General features: G+C 50.9%; 1 protein-coding gene across 1 annotated transcript; it reads left to right on the top strand.

Moving 5' to 3' along the window:
* The first annotated feature begins 3740 nt into the window (after nucleotides 1-3740).
* USP11 (ubiquitin specific peptidase 11) lies at nucleotides 3741-19436 on the top strand. The gene is given in 22 exon segments (XM_047714982.1): nucleotides 3741-3872; nucleotides 3874-4028; nucleotides 11057-11166; nucleotides 11329-11459; nucleotides 11701-11818; nucleotides 12202-12347; nucleotides 12466-12527; nucleotides 12653-12752; nucleotides 13118-13291; nucleotides 13387-13545; nucleotides 13851-14075; nucleotides 14212-14295; nucleotides 14383-14477; nucleotides 15426-15632; nucleotides 16316-16368; nucleotides 16540-16782; nucleotides 16871-16941; nucleotides 17143-17255; nucleotides 18187-18336; nucleotides 18427-18542; nucleotides 18719-18807; nucleotides 18900-19436. Coding segments are annotated over 22 exon segments (2856 nt in total). The 5' UTR covers nucleotides 3741-3755; the 3' UTR covers nucleotides 19038-19436.
* The last annotated feature ends 1411 nt before the right edge of the window (nucleotides 19437-20847 follow it).

Here is a 20847-nt window from a genome sequence, read left to right as displayed (position 1 = left end):
GCCTGGTTTGTCTGTCTTGTCTGTCTGTCTGTCTCTCTCTGTCTCGGAAGTTGCCGGCGGACAGCATGGCCATGCCAGCCTCCCACGCTGAGGCCAGGCCTTTCCTCCCCTCCCCATCATACCCTCCCCCAGGACCACTACCCCACGGCCAGCCAGGGGTCCGGAGCTAGCCTGGGCTGGGGAATCTCGACTCAGACAGGATGTGGCAATGCCTTGGGTCTGAGGCTTCCCCTGCCTGCTTTCTTGCCTGCCCCACCTGCCTCATGTTGTGTGGGCCTTTTTTTATTTGTTTCATTCATTGTTGTTTTTAATTATTTTAAATGAGGTTTTCATTTTTTAAATGCAATATCTCTGTATACAGACTGGCTGGGCCCCACCCCCTGTGTGTGGCCCTCCCACAGTATTTTGTGCAATGAAGCCCCGCTCCCAGCCTTTCCAAGGCAGGGACACAGCCCCTATTTGGAACCCTGACCATCACCAGACCCTGGGGTCGGCTAAGGGAAAGCATGCCTTGACCATTCGCCTTCCTACCCCCCTGCCCGCCATCCTCGGCCGCAGGGGGACCTGCGGACTACCGGAGAGACTCTGGGAGGTGGACGAGGTGGGGGGCCCCCACTCTTTCCCTCCTGCAGTCCCATAGCTGGGGCCTCCTTCCTTCTCAGGGTCTCCTTAGCCCAACCCTCCCGCCCCTGTCCCACTCGGTGCTGTTGAGTAGGGCCCTGCCAGGAACTGACCAACTCTTCAAGGAGCCATAGTGTGCATATGTGCACAAGCAGGGGCAGAGGGGTGCATGGGGTCCGGGCCCAGGTGTTATCCCTGAACCCCTGGGGAGGGTGAGGCAGGGCAGGGACAGTGTCTGGGGTCAGTCCCAGATGGGTGGTTACTTCCCCGTCCTCCACTCTAAACCTGGGGCCCTCAAATGGGGTGGGAGGGCTGGGGTGGGGGCCCTCCTAGTGGGGTTTGGGGGGTTGGGTTCCTGAATGCACCATAATCGCTGTATGAAATATTAAAAAGTCTAAAGTGAAAAACCTGATTGCAAGTCCCTGAAGGGGCGGGGGTGGGCTCAATCCCTGGTGAGTTCTGGGACCTTGGAGAATTTGTAACTGGTCTCCATCATCTAGGAGAGCACTGAGGTGGGCCAGGGACATGGCATGACTATGTCCACACAATAGTGGAACATTGTGTTGAAGCAGGTGGGGCAGGCTGAATAGAGGATGAACTAAAAATCAAGCAGAGAGAAAAGAGTGAGATTCACCCAAGTGTATGGGGAAGCCAGATGGTGGGGACCGGTGTATGTAGAGGGGCTGTTTGTTTGCAAGACACTTGGGAAGGCCCAATAAAACCAGGAGGTAGGGAGGAGAGGCCCAGTATGACCACATGTCAGAACTGGACACCATGAGGCAGGCCAGTTGGAGAGGGAGGTGGGAGAGGAGGGTAAATTTTGGACCACTGAGTAGGTAGGGGAATCCTTTAAATGGGTTAAATTCAGAGATGGGGCCACCAATGGATGGAACTAGAAGTTTCGATTATTGGTGTCCAGGAAGTAACAGAAACCATGGGCATGGGTGAGATAACCCTGAGAAGGACGTGATGCCTACTCCAGGTAATAAGCTAAGGCTGCTTACTGTAGTCCAGTGGTGGAGGCCTGAGGACCACTAATCATTCCACTGTGCCCCTGTAAGCATTTTGGCGATATCTCAGCCTACAGCCTTAGTTCCATGATGGCTGCCATGTTCCCAGAGATGGGAAAGCAAGCGAGGGAAACAGGACATCTGTCCTGTCTTATTACCTTGTAACAGGGCTGAACCTTCCACAAGCTCAACAGACTTCGGTGCCGTTCTGTGGCTAGAATAAGATGATATGGCCACCTCTGGCAGCAAGGGAGGCTGGGAAGACAAGGACCTTGTAAAGGGAGGCAGGATTGCCAGGCCAGACTTAAAAGGACTAGAATTCACACAACTGCTCTGGGAAGTGGTAGGGTCATTGGTGTGTGCAGAGGTGGGCCTTTGGAAGGTGAGGAAACCAAACAGTCTAGGCCTGGGGACGGGAGACCTCTTGCTGAGCTGTAGGAAGGACAGGCTACCCAGTAAGTGGGAAGGAGAAGTCTGCAGAGGGGCAATGAGGAGAGGCAATTCAGAAAATCTGACAAGATTCAGCTGGGCATGAAGACCAGCTACTTGCCATGTGCCAGACTCCGTGCCATTATAGACCCCAGGGTGAAAGGGCTAGTCTCATCTCCCTCAGAGTTTACACAACTGAGCTATAACCCCTCAGCTGGGCCAGGTCTGGGCCAGGGGCTGGAATCACAGTAATAGAGACATAATCCCTGCTCTATAGAGGTTGACTGAAAATTGAGGTAAACTACTATATCCAGTGGATGGGTGGGGCTTGAAATTGTGCAGGAAGAGAGGGTGTTCTGGACACTCCAGGTTCAGGGAGCTGTGTGCACCAGCCTAGAGGTGTGGGAAGGCAACCGATGGTCTTGCTTGTGGAGATGGGTGATGATAAGGAAGTCACTGAACCAGAGCCACAATCATCAGCCTGTCTTAGGGAGTATATAGGACGGTCAGGTGGGGGCAGCCAATAGGCAGGTAGATACAGGAAGCCAGAGCGCGAAATACTCAAATTACCAACAAGAGGAAAGGCTGGAAGCCCCAGCAGATGAGGATGGCAGAGCCTAGTGCGGTGGTTCTCGACCAGTGATCTCCATCCCCAAAGAACACTGGCAATGTCTGGAGACACTTTTGGGGATGAAACAGGGGATGATAACTTGCTATTCAGTGGGGAAAGGGCAGTGCTTCCCACGACAGAGAAATGTCAATGGCGTCTAGATTGAGAACCCCTGGCCTGGTGCAATGGTTCAAAACTTTTTGGTCATGATCCCCTTATAGTGTTAAAAATTGAGGACATCTAAAGAACTTTTGCTCATGTAGCCTCAGAATATTACACCACGCATGCAAGAAAGAATGACAATGAAAAAAAGTATTGTGAAGATAGTTTTGACTTTGTGAACCTTCCTGAGAAGGTCTCCTGAACCAGTAAGAATACTGGAACCACAGTTTGAGATCTATGGCCTGGTGCTTAAGGTCACAGTTCTGAGTTCGAACCACAGCTCAGCCATTTACTAGCTGGGACAAAATGAACTAACGTTTCTGGTCCTCAGCTTGCCCCATTGAAGTCCAAAGGTGACAGGGATATTTATCTGCTGCCTAAGGCTACTATTTACATGCAATAAAGCACTTAAATAGGGCCAACTATTACAAGTTATCATTGCTGTAATGCCAACAAATACACTGGGCTCGAGGCCGACTTGCCTTCAACACGTTTGTCAAGAAAATAAATCTAATTCAGGCAGGGAAAGCCCGCAGGCCTGGGTGGTGATCTTTCTTGTACCAGGTTTTGATGGATGAGAAGAGCAGTGCAATGAAGGTAGGGCGTTCTGGTCAGCTTAACAAAAACTCCCAGGGCAGGGGCCCCTGTTCCCCAGCAAAGCACGGGACCGAGAAAGCCCGGAACCTTTCTGTCCCTGAGCATTCCCCAAAATGTCTTCGTCCATATCGGGGACCTCCGCCTGTACCTTTCCACACAACCTTTTACCCAGACTCAACATGGCGTTAAAATCCTACAAGGCACCTTTGTCTTTCTTGGTTCCCAACTGGAGGTTTTACCCCGCCCATTAGCCGCATAGATCACCGCCCACAGTCCGATGCCTGCCTAGCCCCTCCACGCGTCCGACCGTGGGGTCCCTTTCCAAGATGGCAGTAGCCCCCTGGCCATTTGGGGGGCTCTGTTTCCGTTTCCGGGATCAGAATCCGGAAGTGGCCGTTGAGGGGCCTCTTCCCATCTCCAGATGCGGTAGCTGTAAGAGGAGGGCGAACGGTGATGGCGGCGGTCGCAGCGAATGTGGCGGCTGCGGCCGAGGACCAAGAGCCGCAGCGCGAAGCTGTGCCGGGCCTCGAGAGCCAGCGGCTCCAGATCGAAAACGGCGAGAGTGGACGAGGGCGTCCACTGCGGGCCGGCGAAAGCTGGTGAGGCAGGGCTGCGAGCGGATCCTCGGCGGAGGGGGACAAGCGAGGGCGTAGGCAGCTGCGGGGGACGTGGCGGCCGAGGTCCGCAGAATTACCGCGGGGGTGGGGGAGTGGCCTGTGGGACTGCGGGCGGGAAGGGCGGGGAAGTGCCTGCGAGTGGATCGCCTTCTCTGGGAAAGGGGCGGGGACTGTATAGTGGCGCCGGAGGCCTGAGAACAGGAGAGGGTTTGTTTGGGAGAGGCGGCGGGGGCGGGGCCGGAGAAGAAACGGTTACGGGGGTGGGGCCGGGCCTGCGTGGTGGAACTCAGAACCTGGGAAAGGGCGGGCTCGGCGGCCGAGGCCGAGGGGCGTGGTCTGCGCGGTGTTTAAGTAGCATCTGGCTGCAGGGGTGGCCTGCGGTTGCCTGGCGCCTGAGAGCTAGGGAAAGCGGATGACGTCAGGCAGAAAAGCGGAATCCGAGCCTTAGGGCTGTGGGCGGGAGGGAGGGAATCGGAGCCTGCGTGGTGGAGGGAGCTGGCGCCTGGGAAAGAGGCTTGTGACGTGGGCCGAGGGGCGTGTCCTGAGGCCGAGGAAAGACTGCAGAGGGGAGGTGGTGCCTGTGAAGCAGAAAATGGCGCCTGCGAATGAGCAAAGTTTGTGACGCGGCGAGGTTTTTGCCTCTGGCCGAGGCCTTCTTCCCAGGACGGGAGAAAGTGCAGGTGATTGGCACGGGAGGGGCCTTCGATGTTACATCTGTTTTCTGTTTTAGTACTGTTTTGTTTTTGTAATCAGGAGAAATAGCTATTTAAAAAAAATGTCAATGCGTACCTTGATAAATCCGCTTGTTTTACTGATTTCTTGGCTAAGTGCTTGAAATGTACTGTTTCTGGGTTTATTTTATTTCTCGCCGAGTTGCATCTCATTTTTAAAATTGTGATATACGTAAGACCTAACAAGATCGCATAAAACGTTTACGTAGCCCAGGTTGATGGACATTCTGTAAAAAATACACGGCCTGTGCTCTTCAAAAATTTCAAGGTCGTGAAAGACAAAGGATGAAGAACTGTTCCAGATTAAAGGAATTAATGGAATTTAAAGAGTCATAACTAAAATGCAATGTGTGGTCCTGGATTGGATCCTGGGGCAGAGAAAAATAAATTATTTTTAAAAATCAGGTTTTTTTCTCATAAAATTAATTTTCTCTTTTTTTACTGTAAAAGATGTTAATGGGGAAATTGGTGAAATTTGACTGAGACTTGTAGATTAGATATCAGCAGTGATAATTTCTTGATTTAGTTAATTGTACTGCGATTATGAAAGAGTATCTTTTTTTTAAGGGAATACATACCGAAATTTTTACTGATAAAGAACCATCTTGTAAGCAGCTTACTCGCAAATGGTTGGAAAAAATAGCGTACATAAAAATGTATGTAAAGAAACAATGATGGGGTGAATGGATAAATGTTATATTTGGGGTATCTGGATGAAGGGTATACGGGAATTCTTTATATTATTTTTGCAATATTTTTCAGTATATCAAAGTAAAAAATCAAAGAATAATAAAACAAATTTGTGAATTCACCATTCATCTTAAAATTCAGACCGTTAGCTTAAGAAATCCTATGCCCCTCTCGGATGAAAATCCCTCTCCGTGCGCCACTGTTAGCCTGAATTTTTCAATTTGTTAACGTTTTTCCATTTCTGTATGCATCCGTAAGTAGTATTTGTGGTCTAAGCTTTCATTTTATGGAGGATAGATGTGAAATCATACTAGGTGCGTACCGTGTGCCCTTCGCATCATATCAGGTGGTACATGGTATCCACATGACGTCATTGGTGACGTTAGCCTTGATCATTTGGTGAGGGTGGTATCTCTGCCCTGTTTCTCCACTATAAAGGTACTCTTTTTTTTCTTTCTTTACACGGTAATTCTTTTAAAAACATATTTCTGTCCATCCATTTCTCAAAACGTTTTAACAGCTTCCCATCTCATGTAGTGTAAATGCTACGATTCTTACAATGACTGGCGAGGCTGGCCCCGGGCTCTGATTGCTTCTCCGATCTCGCCTCTGATTTCCAGCGCGCGCGCACGCACACACACACACACACACACACACACCCTCACCCCCAAGTTCTCCATCCGGCCATATTGGACCCTTGCTGTTCCTGTAATACCGTGGGCATGCACTCACCTGAGGGCTTTTCTGAGTGAGGTTTGCTCATGTTAGAGTTCTCTAGTCACAGTGCTAGTGAGATGTATGTGTCCCTTGTTACTGGGGAGTAGGACAAGCTGAGGTTCTCCAAATAGGGAATACGAAATCTTTTTTTTTTTTTTTTTGAGTGTTGCGCTGTAGCCATTCAGCAAGGAAAAGACTCATTCCATCCTGAGAATAAACAACAATTACTGGAACGTTTTTTATAGTTCATTTGGATGTGTTCAGAGGGGGTTGGGGGTTCCCGTTCCTGCCCCATCCTGCCTTTACAGCCTCCTGGTGACAATACCCTTTAAAATTACCTCATGGGTATGGGTTTCCTTTCAGGGTGTTGAAAATGTTTTGGAACTAGATAGAGGTCGCGGTTGCACAACACTGTGAATGTACTAAATGCCACCGAACTGTTCATTTGAAAATGGTTAATTTTATGTGAATTTTTAAAAGTATGTTTTGTCAATTAAAAAAAAAATCACCCCACCAATGTTGGTTCAATATTGAAGCCAGTTCATCTCTGCAGTTGTGGCTGATAGATAACATGAAGCCTTTTTCCTTAACATTTAAAAAATGCTTATCTACTTAGGTGAGAGCAAATCATCTCAAGGTTCTTTAATTTGGTTTTCATTTTATGGGGGTTTGCTGCAGTGGTCAGGAAATTTGTGTTTACAAAGCATTTCGAAGTCATGGACGAATAATCCCTAAGTCATTTAATACCATTATTAATATTTTGCACCTTCTTTTGTCAGCTAGCAGGTCTGGGCAAGGGCAAGTAATCTGGCCATCTGAACTGATTTAATTTCTAGGAAAAACTTGTATTTTAAGAGTAAATTGAAATCTATGATAGTAAAACTTCCTTGGCAAATACCAATTTTTCTTTTTAAGAATGAACGATCTACAAACATAATTAAATCAGGGAGAGTGGAGGGAGTTTCTAGAAGGTTTGTGCAGGGTGTGTGTAGTTTCCTAACAGGTAAGCAGGCAAGGAGTTCTTTGTTCAGGTAAAGGAAGGAGTGTGGCAGAGTAGATAGTGATGTGTGAAGGGAAAGTGACAGTGTTCCATTCCAGGTTAAGGGCTACCCAAGAAATGCTGAGGGTTTTCTGTCAATGGAGAAGTCTGCGCAGCACCAGGGACCATAGAGTGTAATGAAGACCCTAGAACTCAACCAGCAATTTTCACCATTTGCTTGGTGACTGCTGCAGTAGCTCTTAAACAAGGTGGATATGCCTTGACTTCTGGAACTAATGAAAGACTGAAATAAACAATAGGCCTCTGGCAATTCCCTTGTCATTGAGTCGGTCCCCCTAGTGCTTGTTCAGACTTTTCATGAAGGCGGGGGTGGGGGGTGGGGGGGGGAGTTTAGAGTCCTGAATTAGGACATCTTTTGGTATATAGTAATTGCACCAGTCTTTGTTGCTTGAACATGTGTATGCTTTTTAGCTTGAAAATACACAATTATCGAAAGATATTTGCAATTCTAATTATGATTAATATAATTAAGGTAGGAAGATAAACTTGCTTTTTGATTTGTCATTTTTCAAAAATACCAAGTTTGTTAAAGTGTACACTTACCATGATGAGCACTGGGTAATATATAGAATTGTTGAGTCACTATATTATACACCTGAAACTAACTGTGTTAACTTTACTAGAATTAAAATTAAAAACCCAATAAAATTTAAAGAAAATGTTAAGTTTGGAACATGAACGAGCTTTTATAAAAATTTTAAGTTCTTTGAAATTTGGAGAATTTTAATTAAACCTAGTTATGCCTATTGCCATTCATTCCTTTTATAGGGGGACAGAGCAAATCTTTGTGTTATCTCCCAGAGGTGTTTTCGCCATAAAAGAACATTTTAATAGTATTATTATTCTGAATTGGGGAAAGACAAATCAAAAATAGTTGTTGGGGGAAAAAAGATATAAATTGAAGTAAGGACAAAAAATACTTATAGTCAACTTTGTAAAAATGCAGTGATAAATAACAAAGATGATTAGAAGCCTAACTTTTTTGATGTCAGAAAACACCTAGAGTTAATAATTTGGTGTTAAGAAAGGACCTTATAATCTGGGGATAAAATAATGACGTTTTACAGAAAAGGCCCAAATTCTAGTTTTCCTCCTTTGGTGCATTATGGATGTAACAATTTACAGTAAAGGATTCATTTACATGCCTCTGTATACATCTATTTAGGTCTCTACGGATATATAAGTGATAAACTTAGAACAACATAGTACTATGTTTACTGTCTGAATAGGCTGACAAAGCTTTTAATAAACAAATAGGAAACCCTACCTCCTCTTTAATATCCATATTTCTGTTTCTCTCTGATTTTTGTATCTAGTATAGTTGACCTGTTATGTATATTGTTATCTTAACCAATATAACCAATTTTTTCAGACATGAGAGAAAACCAGAGGACAAAGAACTTTGTTGAGTGGTTTTTTTTTCCCCCATAAGCACATATTTCGTAAACACTTCAGGAAATTTGAGGAAATAGAAACATAAGTGACTTTAGCATGATCTGTTTTATTCCTATATACTAGCAGGAAGAAATTGAAAAATGAAAATTTAAAGATACCATTTATGATTGCTTCCTCTCGATCAAATACCTAGGGGTAAATCTAACAATGTGTGTGCTTCCCTATCAGACGATGACAGTTCTGTCATGACTGCCATCTGGGCTGACAGATCATGAGACATCCCAATTTCAGAGATGTTAAACATTTTTAAAGTGTCCTTGAACCTGAAGAAATCTGGTAGTCTTATTCTGTGAAAATTGGTATAAACTTCAGGCTCCTGTGAAGACTTTAGAAATTCAGGTACGAGGGATTTTGCTCACCTCTGCAGTGTGATTTTTTTTTAATTGCTGTATAGTTGATACACAGTGTTACATTAGTTCTAGGTGTATGCTACAGAGTGGTTTTAATGTTCATTTTCCTTAAAAATCTGCTCTTCATTCAAGGATGAGCAGTGCCTCACCTTGCAAGGAAAAGCTTTAGGGAAGACGTTAAGGTCATAGACCTGCCAGCGGAGGCATTGAAAGCCAGCCACAGCAGGGAGGGGTGGGGGTCAGTGATAGGGTGTTCCAGAAGAGTGATGGGAGGTTTGTGGCATGCACCACTGGGGCAGGAAGGGCGTGTGTTCCTGGTATGAGGGATGTGCAGGGGGGTCAGTGCAGCAAAACAACCCCACCAAAATGTGTGCCTGTGTGGGTGACGCATGACTGTTGCAAGATTTTCTAGCCCTCCATCGCTCCACCTCCCTCATCCCTTTATGAACACAGGAAAAGTTGCCATTTTAAAGAATCCTACTGAAAGGGTTAAATTGCTAGAACACTAATCACTACAGCGTGAGAATAATATTTTAAAAAATTGTTTATTTGAGGCGGTTAACTTTGGGACAGCCTCTTATATGTCACAAATCCCATAGCAGAGCAGGTGTGTGACTGAGTGTGGACAGGGGTTGTGTGTCTATGAGCTTTGAGGTCCAAGCCCTGGGACTGAATCAGTAACGGCTAACATTCATTCAGCATTTTTACTCTATGTCAGGTCTTTCTGGTCTTGAGAATTGCCCTTGACATTTTACAGAGGCAGCATTCAGCCGTCCTAAATGTTCATCCTAGGTGTCATGCATATCAGAGTTCCTCTTTTAAAAGAGAGAGCTGGTCAAGCTGTACACTTTAAAATGGTTCAGGTGGTAAATTTTACGGTATGTGCTGCTTTTTGCCACAATTAAAAAAAAAAAAGAGAGAGGGACGCCTGGGTGACCCAGTCGGTTATGCGTCTGCCTTCTGCTCAGGTCATGATCCTGGGGTCCTGGGATCGAGCGCCGGTCAGACACCCCACTCAGTGGAGAACCTGCTCCTCCTCTCTCTACTCCCCGCTCCTGCTCTCTCTTATTATATCTCTCAAATAAATAAAATCTTAAAAAAAAAAAAAGAACGAGCTAGTTACCATAAGCTCGGAGATCTATTATAAAGCTGAAATAAATCCTCAACACAAAAGTGATGAAAAATGGTGGGATGCAGTCTTTGAAGGAGTTCTTTTAGCATTTTAAAATCTTCTGTTTCTGAGCAAGTTTCCAGCATTTAATAATTGATTTCTTATTCTCCCTTTATATATCCTTTATAAACACCGCACACTTAATGAGTGGCTAAAAGCTCTACATTAGCTGTAAATAATGGATAATTTTCAGCCTAATTCTTTGTTCGATAATAATACCTCATACTTCCTGGCACTCTGGATGTGGGTTTGTGGTTTGTTTTGTCTTGTTTTGTTTGGGGTTTTGCCATTTTCTGTTTTTGTTTGTTTTTATTTTTATTTTTTAAAAGATTTTATTTATTTATTTGACACAGAGAGATCACAAGTAGGTAGAGAGTCAGGCAGAGAGAGAGAGGAGGAAGCAGCCTCCCTGCTAAGCAGAGAGCCCGATGTGGGGCTCGATCCCAGGACCCTGGGATCATGACCTGAGCCAAAGGCAGAGGCTTTAACCCACTGAGCCACCCAGGAGCCCCTATTTTCTGTTTTTAATCAAACCTCTTTTAGTGTCCTCAGAAATTAGGTAATCTGTTTAAACCTGAGTTTCGCTGAATACATTTTGCTTCTGATTATTTTTATATGATGGTGAAGTTTTTTTTTAATTTTCATATTAAGTTCTGGGAGAGATTTCCCTTTTTTACTGAGCTATAATTGACACATATCCTGATATTATTTTAGGTGTATATGAAATTTGTCATGTCGACTGGCAGTGTGTTGATCCTTTTAGTCTACTAAACATGGGAAGTGGTACCACTAACTCCAGGTAACCATGTGCCACCCTTGTTCCCCGTCTGGTCCAGGTTCCTCGTGGAGCAGCACTGGTACAAACAGTGGGAAGCCTATGTGCAGGGAGGAGACAAGGACTCTGGCACCTTCCCAGGCTGCATCAATAATGCTGACCTCTTTGAAGGTACCAGGCCTCTCCCTCCCCACCCCAGTCAAGCCCTGGAGCTCTTGTCCCCTCTGTCCTTACAGCCAACGATCATATGCGTCTTCACTGACCTATGTCATTGGGAGATGGCCAGAGTGACTTAACACTTTTCCTTCATGATTCTTTCTCTGCCCCTGGCAGACCAGGTAAACTGGCACCTCAAGAAGGGTCTAGTGGAAGGTGAGGATTATGTGCTGCTCCCAGCGGCGGCTTGGCATTACCTGGTCGACTGGTACGGTCTAGAGCATGGCCAGCCACCCATCGAGCGCAAGGTACGGTGGATGAGGCAGGTGCTCGGGGCAGGAGAAAGGCCTTGGAGGCCCGGGATGGGTCTAGACTCGTGTACGTGGGTCCCCGCATACGCTGTGTAGCGACATCCTGTCTGTACTCCTCTCCCCTCAAGTATCTTGGTGTGTGTACGTCTGTGTGCACGCTCCTCTGACCTCAGAGGTCGTCGTGCCTGTGTCTGTCTGCTGTGTGGGTACACCGTGTGCGCCCCCCTCCTCCTCCCAGGTTGTGGAGCTACCCAGCGTCCAAAAGGTCGAAGTGTACCCAGTAGAACTGCTGCTGGCCCGGCACAGTGATATGGACACAACCCACACTGCTCAATTCAGCCGTACGGATTCTGTTGGTAAGTTGGAAGGCCACAGAGTGAGTCGGCCTTCCTGCAGCTCGGTGACCCAAGACAGCCGGGGCCTTGTCTGTGGCCGACTGGGAAGGCAGCGGTCGGACTTTGGAGGACCAGGAAGGTATCGGTTTAGTTGGGCAGAGGCCCTGAGGGCGTGCCCTGGAGTCCTGAGGGGGTGTGAGCTGCTCTCCCTCGGCTAAGACGGTACGCTCTAGGGTCCTTGCTGGGGGTGGTCTTGGGTCCCCAGCCGGCATCTGTCACTCGGAGATGGCTCGGGCACACAAGGTATCGACCAGGCGTGCAAAGTCTGAGGATGGGTCAGGGGCTAATGCCGAGATGGGTCGATCATTCAGGGTCTCAGGAGGATCCTCTGCCACCTTCCACAGACCTCGTTCTGCGCACCGCCCGAGAGCAGTTTCTGGTGAACCCCCAGGAAGAGACACGGCTGTGGATCAAGAACACCGAGGGCTCTTTTGAGAGATTGTGTAACACACGAGTCACAGTGCTCGACGCTGCCCTCAAGACTGGGCAGGTGAGGGTGGGGAGGGCCCTCCTGCTCACCACCAGTGCTCTCAGGTTGGGGGAAGGGAGAGTGAGGTGCCCATAGGCCCTCCATGAGCGCCTGCTTTTCTTTCTCTTCCTCGACCCAGGTGGTCATCATGGAGACCCGAAACAAGGATGGCACTTGGCCCAGTGCCCAGCCACAGGCCGTGTAAGCCCCTAGAGTGTCTGGGTCAGAGTGGGGTCCCCCTAGTAGGCAGGATGACTGCATTCATGAGCCCATTTCATGTGCACACCATTGACCTTCAGCTGATAAGCATTTCCCCTCTGCCCTAGGAATACTGCGTTGGAGGAGGATGAGAACTTCCAGGGCCAGCCAGGCATCTGTGGTCTCACCAACCTGGGCAACACGTGCTTCATGAACTCGGCCCTGCAGGTTGGGCGAGTAGAGTTGTGTCTGGCACAGCCACGGGGGTGGGCCTCAAGTGACGAGGATTGGGTTGGGGGACTGGAGGGCAAGGGGTCAGGTGGGAAGCTGGGGCTCTACAGGTTGGACCTGATGTGCCCGCGGTCCTCCCTGAAACATCAGTACCTTCTCCCTCTGCTCTCCTCTGTTTTGGGTTCTTTTCTCCTTTGTCACCACGTTCTTCCTTTTCTCGAGATGCTGCTGCCTTCTCTCCCCTGCCTCATTCCCCCCCCGCCTTCTGTCTTCTTCCTCTTTGCTTCTTCCTCTCTGTCTCCACCTTGGTCACCCCTCTCTCCTCTCCTCTGCCTCGTTTTCCTGGGCCCTGCCTTCTGCAGTGCCTCAGCAATGTGCCACAGCTCACCGAGTACTTCCTCAAAAACCGCTACCTGGAGGAGCTCAACTTCTGCAACCCGCTGGGCATGAAGGGTGAGATCGCCGAGGCCTATGCAGACCTGGTGAAGCAGGCCTGGTCCGGCCACCACCGGTCCATCGTGCCTCATGTGTTCAAGGTATGACTCAGGCCTGGGCTGCCCCTACCCATGCACACCCCCCACACTGCCCCCCCCATGCCCTCTCACCCTGACCGCCTTGCCCGTCTTCTCAGACCAAGGTTGGCCACTTCGCGTCCCAGTTTCTGGGCTACCAGCAGCATGACTCGCAGGAGCTGCTGTCGTTCCTCCTGGATGGGCTGCATGAGGACCTCAATCGCGTCAAGAAGAAGGAATATGTGGAGTTGTGCGATGCTGCTGGGCGACCAGATCAGGTAGGCATTCCTCAGAGACTCCTGTGCTGAGAGCTCCTAAAACCACCAGGGCCTCAGCTTCAGGGATCCTCTGGGCTCCCTGGGGCCTCCCACACCCTACCTGACCTCCCAGCCTGGGACCCAGTCTCCTGCCCAAATAGACCCCAGCCTGACTGAACACCGCCTCCGGAGAGCCCTGGCTGTAACTCCGTCCCTGCACTTTGCCATGACCCTCACCTTGACTTCAGCTCCATGCACACCCACCCCAAGCTGCAGTTTCCCCTTCCCTGGGCAAACCTTGTCACCCACCATGACATTGTCAACAGGAGGTCGCTCAGGAGGCCTGGCAGAACCACAAACGGCGGAATGATTCTGTGATTGTGGACACTTTCCACGGTCTCTTCAAGTCCACGCTGGTCTGCCCTGACTGTGGCAACGTGTCAGTGACCTTTGACCCCTTCTGCTACCTCAGTGTCCCGCTGCCTGTCAGCCACAAGAGGGTCATGGAGGTCTTCTTCGTCTCCATGGATCCTCGCCGCAAGCCAGAGCAGGTATAGGGTCATGGAGATGTGGGAACGTGATGAGGGCTGTAGTCAGAGTTTGAGGGCTCTGCTGTACCTTGACGTGGCCCATACCGACTGACCACATGCCCTTCTGCTCTTGTGTGGATACCGTTTTCCCCTACAGCACCGGCTCGTGGTCCCCAAGAAGGGCAAGATCTCGGATCTGTGTGTGGCTCTGGCCAAACACACTGGCATGTCGCCTGAGAGGGTGAGGCTCTGCAGGCACAGGGAGGGTGGGATTGAGGGACAGGGAGGCAGAGGGCCCGGACGAGTCCCCGCTGCATTCCATTCCCAGATGATGGTGGCCGACGTGTTCAGTCACCGCTTCTATAAGATCTACCAGCTGGAGGAGTCTCTGAGCAGCATCTTGGACCGAGATGATATTTTCATGTGAGTGAGGGCCCTGGGGATTTAAGGGTACCTCAGGAATCTCCTCCTCTTAGCCAGCTTCCCTGCCCGCCTTTGGCTGGACTCACAGGCCACCCGCCTTGTGCAGGGTTTGGGTCGTGGGCCTTAGTAGGGCAGAAGCCTTGGGGCTGTCAGGAAGGTGGGCGAGACATCCTTACACAGGGGGTTCCTGGGTGTTTTTTCCTTGTACATGGTGGAGGCTCCTGTTTCTTCATTTTAGTCAGCACACACCGAGTATCTCCCGCGTACTTGATTCTCCTTCCTTACTCCTGTTGCAGTCCTCAGAAAACCAAAAGGGATTTTTGAAATAGGGAACACTAAGATATTTCCCAAACATCAGAGTATTCAGAACAAATTTGAAATCTTTGGGTAACTAAAATAGAAAGTGCAGGGACGCCTGGGTAGCTCAGTTGGTTAAGCATCCGGCTTGTGATTCAGGCTCAGGTCACGAACTCGGGGTTAGGAGATCAAGCCCTGCATCGGGCTTTGTTCTGAGCAGGGAGTCTGCTGGAGAGTCTTTTCGCACTGCCACTTACCCACTTGCACTTGCATATGTGTGCTTTCTCTTTTCTCCTGCTCGCGCTCTCAAATCTTTAAAAAAAATAGCAAATAAAAATAAAACAGTAAGTGCTACATCTTGAGTAGAGAAGATCTTTTTAAACGGAGGGTTTTCTGAAAACAAAATGGTTTTAGATCCCTTCGTCGATAAAAATTTTGTGTCCCTTTCCTCAATGCTTTTTTACCACCAGAGCGCTCTGTAAAACGTCAGGCAGAGTGTTGGGCCATCTACCAGTCTGTAAAGCGCAAACCATGGGGTGGTTCTTCAGACCCTTTAAAAAACTATTTTCAAGCCGTGAGGGGTGAGTGGGTAGAAGGCGTGTCCTGATCAGGTGTGACCCGACATTCATCCCCCCCCCCCCCCCCGCACAGATACGAGGTGTCAGGCAGGTCTGCTATTGGCGAGAACACCAGGGAGGATGTCGTGCTTCCCATCTACCTGCGGGAGCGCACTCCAGCCCGGGACTACAACAACTCCTACTATGGGCTGATGCTCTTCGGGCACCCTCTCCTGGTGTCGGTGCCCCGCGACCGGCTCTCCTGGGATGCCCTCTATCATATTCTGCTCTACCGCCTGTCGTGAGTCTGCCTTTTGGGGTGCAAGGGGGGGAGGTGGAGTCCGAATTCAGACCTGGGTGTTGAGCTGCTTGTTGCCAACCCTCTTCCGCTTCCGAAGCGAAGCTTAACGTGGCCAGAGAGGAACTTGGCGGGTTTTTTTGCTCCGTCTACACCTCCGGCTTTGCCACTGCCCCTCCTGGGTGTTGGGGATAACCAGGGTCAACAAAATGGACAAAACACACATACCTTTGTCCTGTGCATCTCGATTACCCTCTCCTTGGTGAGGCAGGGTTATTTGGATTTTTACGAAGAGATCTCCACTGTGCCCTAAAATCCGGAGGCTTTAGCGAGGCAAACAGCAGTGGGCTCTCTGGCTTAATCGCTCCTTCGTGCTGCACTAACAAGGCCATTGCTCAGAGGCCTGCCCTGATCAAAGTTGACAGTTGATGGGGTGTTTATTTAAAGTGGCTCACCATGCTTAAGGTCCATACTCCTTAGCCGTGGCTCACGAGACTCTACCTGGTCGAGCCACCTTTTCCTGCATTTCTGTGTCATCTCTGGAGACCTTCCAGGCTCAGCATGAACAGCTGCTTGTGGGGGGCTTTGCCAATGGTTTCCATCAGAAGCTAAGTGGAGTCAGTCCGGGGCCCTGGCCTCCCGGCCCCCGTGGCCCTCCTCAGGAGGCTGCTCTGCTCTCTTGGCAGGCGCTATGTGACCAGACCCAGCTCGGATGATGAAGACGACGGAGATGAGAAAGGTGAGGAGGGGTAAGGAGAGAGGACTGACAAGGATGACAGTCTGTACGAGCCGGTCCAGGGCCCGAAGGAGGGGTGGAGGTCTGGGGGAGTTCTGCCCACATGCACATGGCTGCTCAGCCACCTGGGGGCTCACCCAGACCCGCGTCTGCCACCCTCCCCTGTCCTGGCAGACATGGAGGATAAGGACAACATCCCCAAGCCTGGACATGTGGCTGGGGGCAGCTCCCAGGATTCTGGGCCAGAGCAGGCCGGGCCCAGCTCCGGAGTCGCAGGCGGGAGCCGGGCCCCTGTGGACAGCTCCCCTGGACCATCTCACTGGCCCCAGAGGGCGCGGCGCAAGCACCTGTTCACCCTGCAGACCGTGAACTCCAATGGGACCAGCGACCGCTCGACCTTCAACGAGGATACCCATGGTGTCTCCTTCAGCTGTGAGCCAGGGTTGGGAGGCGGGTGGGGGGCTTCCTTGGCAGCAGGGCCCATGACCACCTCCCTCGCCCCCAGCCCAGCCGTATATCGCCATCGACTGGGAACCAGAGATGAAGAAGCGTTACTATGACGAGGTGGAGGCTGAGGTAAACGAGCCACCCACCCCCCGCCACCCTTCACACCCCCACCCCACCCCTACCTCCTCCAAGCCGTGACCACAGAGCTCCCAGGGACTCAGATTCCCAGCTTCAGAGCCATGAAGCTACGGGGCACAGGTCTCCTGCCCCCACTCCCTTTCACTTGCCATCCTCACTCCTGGCCATTTCCCACCCCCGCCCCCGGCCTAGGGCTACGTGAAACATGACTGTGTTGGGTACGTGCTGAAGAAGGCTCCAGTGCGGCTGCAGGAGTGCATTGAGCTCTTCACCACTGTGGAGACTCTGGAGAAGGAAAATCCCTGGTGAGGGACTGGAGTGGGGTCTCTTGGGGGGATAACTGAGTGGGACAACCTGGCCAGATCCCTCTTACCTGCAAATGTCCCTCCTTTGCCCCTCACTCGGACCCTTCCTGCCACTCTGGCCACCAGTACCCAGGCTCAGTCCCACCTGAGAGCCTTGGCCTTTCTGTTCTTCCTTCCAGTCCGGTTATCTGCAGGACTGGACTCCATTTTGCTCAGGTCTTTGACCCAACGTCAGCTTATCAGAGCTCGCTCTTACTACCCTGTTAGAAGCCACTCCCCCCACGCCATCTCTCCTTCCATTCCCTCCCCAGGCTCACTCTGTCTAGTCCAGCATTACTTTCCTCCTGGCTCAGTAATACCACTTGTTGGCATGTCCTGAATCCCCTTTGCATCATTCTTTGTTTTTTCCATCAGAGGAAACCCCTGAGGGTGAAGACTTCTAAGTTTCTGCTGTGGTCTCTTCTCACTAATGATAATGGGGTGAGGGGAGGGACAGGAGGTGCTCAGTAGCTCCTTGCAGGATAAACAAAATATAGAGGGGCAACCAAAAAGTTAAAACCGGTCTCGAAAATTGGAGTGGTTTCTCCGTGGAGCAGGGGTGGCCACAAGACTGGGCAGTAAGCAGTCAGTAAGTACTTGGCAAGTGGGTGAGTGGATAAAATGGAGAAGTAGAGGGACAGAGGCAGGCACTAAACAAGACGAGTGTCTCATGGACCCTAACCCAAAGCAAAACACATGCTAGTGTGTGATAGTACCTGAAGAAGGACAGGGTTTTAACACGGGAGGAGAGCCCAACCGGAGTAACAGGCGGTCTGGAAGGAAAAGCAGCATCTCTGCGACCCGGACGGGCCCATGGGGGTCCCCCCGGCACACAGAGAGGGGCAGTAGGTGCTCAGCGAGTGCCTGTGCTGACACAGACTCCTGTTTGCAGGTTTTGCCCCACCTGCAAGCAGCACCAGCTGGCCACCAAGAAGCTGGACCTGTGGATGCTCCCTGAGACACTCATCATCCACCTGAAGCGCTTTTCCTACACCAAATTCTCCCGGGAGAAGCTGGACACCCTTGTGGAGTTTCCTATCCGGTCTGGGCAGGGCCCAGAGCAGGGTGGTTGGGGGGAGGGGCAGGGAGTGGGGAAGGGGCGAGCTGGGAGTGACCCTGGCCTCCCCCACAGGGACCTGGACTTCTCTGAGTTTGTCATCAAGCCGCAGAACGAGTCGGCGCCAGAGCTGTACAAATACGATCTCATCGCAGTTTCCAACCATTACGGGGGCCTGCGTGACGGACACTGTATGTGCCGGGCTGTGGCAGGGCTGGCCCGGGGTCGGGGGGTCAGGATATCCCGTGTGTGACTAAGATAAGTGAGCTGGTGGCAAGGTTGTCCTGGCGTGCAGAGTGGGGAGGGAATGTGGGAAGCTCTCGGGGGGGTCAGGGGAGCCGGTGTGGACAGCCCCCTTCTCTTGTAGACACGACATTTGCCTGCAACAAGGACAGTGGCCAATGGCACTACTTCGATGACAACAGCGTCTCACCTGTAACTGAGAACCAGATCGAGGTGGGATCTCCTCCCTCCTCCCCTTCTCCCGACCCCCGACCCCCCACCCGGCAGCCCGAAGCTCCACGCTGACTCCTGTCCTCTCCCTGCAGTCCAAGGCGGCCTACGTCCTCTTCTACCAACGCCAGGATGTGGCACGTCGCCTGCAACCCCAGCCCGGCTTATCTGACCCCCCAGCGTCCCCTGCCTGCGGTTCCCCGCCCAACTCTGAGTTCATGGATGTAAACTGAGGGGCCCCCAACCCGGCTCTGCCACAGGGAAGGAAGCCATCTCTGCTCTCTTCCTTCCCGTACCCGCCCCCTTCCCCCCTCCCCGCCCCCTTACCCGTGTTAGGCTCCCCGTGCCAGGCATCACAGGCTTAGTCGTGGCTACTGTTCTCTCGTGCCGCTCTATTGCTCTCTCCCGGGGAAGAAGAGGTCGTGTCTCCTCCCGGCAGTGTGTTCCCCGCCTGTGTTTGCCCCTTAGAGCATTACCCTCCCCTTCTCTTCTCTATTTATGGTTGTCCCCTTCCCTCTGCCCTCATCCTGGGGTGTTCTGTGGGGGTGGTGGTGGGGTGCACCTGAACACAGAGTGTATTTTCTTATCGAGACCCTGTACCTGCTGTGTATATATAAAGTGCCAGTGTGTTCCTTGGCGGTGTGGTTTCTTCCCCACGCTGTCCCCGTGTGGGACGGGTGCTGCACCGGGTGCTTGCCAAGGGCTTGCTGAGTGCCGTGGGCGGGGGGGTTTCTGCATCCCTGGACGCCAGACACGGTTCTCAGCACTAACCACGTGCCTGAGGTTTTCCGGAGAATTTTACACGCCGACTTAAAATCCTCACCACGGCCTCATGTGGGAGTTGTCATCTCCAGTTCGAGATGGGTAAACTGAGGTACAGAGATGAATTAATTGCTCAGGTTCTGTCAGGAGATCAGCACACCTCGTTCGTTACCCTGGTGTTGGTTCCCGGAGGGGGCGTTTGACCTCTCTGGACCCAAGACAGCAATCTTTCTGGGGGACGTGGCCTGCCCCCTACAGCAGATGTGGGAAAGGGACCCCTGGAACAGACAGGCATCCCTGTGGGCAAATGTGTGGTTTCTGGACACACGCAAAGATACTAGCCAGACCACCTCGCAGACTCCTAGCAGTGTCCTCCCAGGAGAACTGTGGAGGTGGTACCTGACCCAAACCGGCCAGCCCTACAGGACAAAGGTGCTGCATCTTTGTCATCTTGTACTTAGCCCCTGGTACTCCCCCACCAGGTAGGGTCTCTCCAACCTCATCCCAGAGAAGAGGGAGCTAGAACACTACCACGGAACAGGAACAGCATGGCATGTATGGGTATAGGACACCATTTAAACACCGAGCGTCTCACACCTGACCCCTCCCATAGGCATCAACCGCTTTGTTTAAGAAACGGCTCCCATGGGACCCACTGTGGGATGGAGCGATGTGGACAGATGTACAGTACGTGGGTGTAAACAAGCCCCCAGCCCCTCACACTGAGGAAGGGAATCTTGCGCCGTGGGGGTTAACGGACATTCCCACAGGAAGAGCCTCCACATCCCCCTGGCAAGCCCCTCTCAGGGCCACTCGGTCCAGCAGTACCACCTGCAAACCCCCCCAGTCACATGGCTGACCCCGGCAAGAAGGGAGGTAGTTGCCTCGAGGAGCCCAGCTCAAATGGACGTAGGCAGGGCTAGATCCAGGAACTCAAAAAAGCAGTCATTTAATCCTCACAAGGACGATATGATTTGAACACTGTTACCCCATTTTGCAGATGAGGCCCGCCTAAAGAACTGGTTCAGAATGGGCTTTAAGTGCAGAAAGACCTCGTTTCATTACCTGTGCATCAGTCAGTCCTGAACAAAGACCTCCTGAAGTGAACCCATTTAAGATAACTTCCCTGATTTAACCAAAAATGTCCAGAAATGACAGCATGCGGGGAGCCTTGGCTCAGTGGGTTAAGCGTCTGCCTTGGGCTCAGGTCATGATCTCTGGGTCCTGGGATCGAGCCCCGCATCGGGCTCCCTGCTCAGTGAGAAGTCTGCTTCTCCCTCT

This window comes from Lutra lutra, chromosome X (assembly GCF_902655055.1).
Source record: "Lutra lutra chromosome X, mLutLut1.2, whole genome shotgun sequence".
In the NCBI taxonomy this organism is placed as follows: domain Eukaryota; kingdom Metazoa; phylum Chordata; class Mammalia; order Carnivora; family Mustelidae; genus Lutra; species Lutra lutra.
Note: the sequence above shows the minus strand (reverse complement) of the source record. Positions and strands in the feature narration are given on the sequence as shown.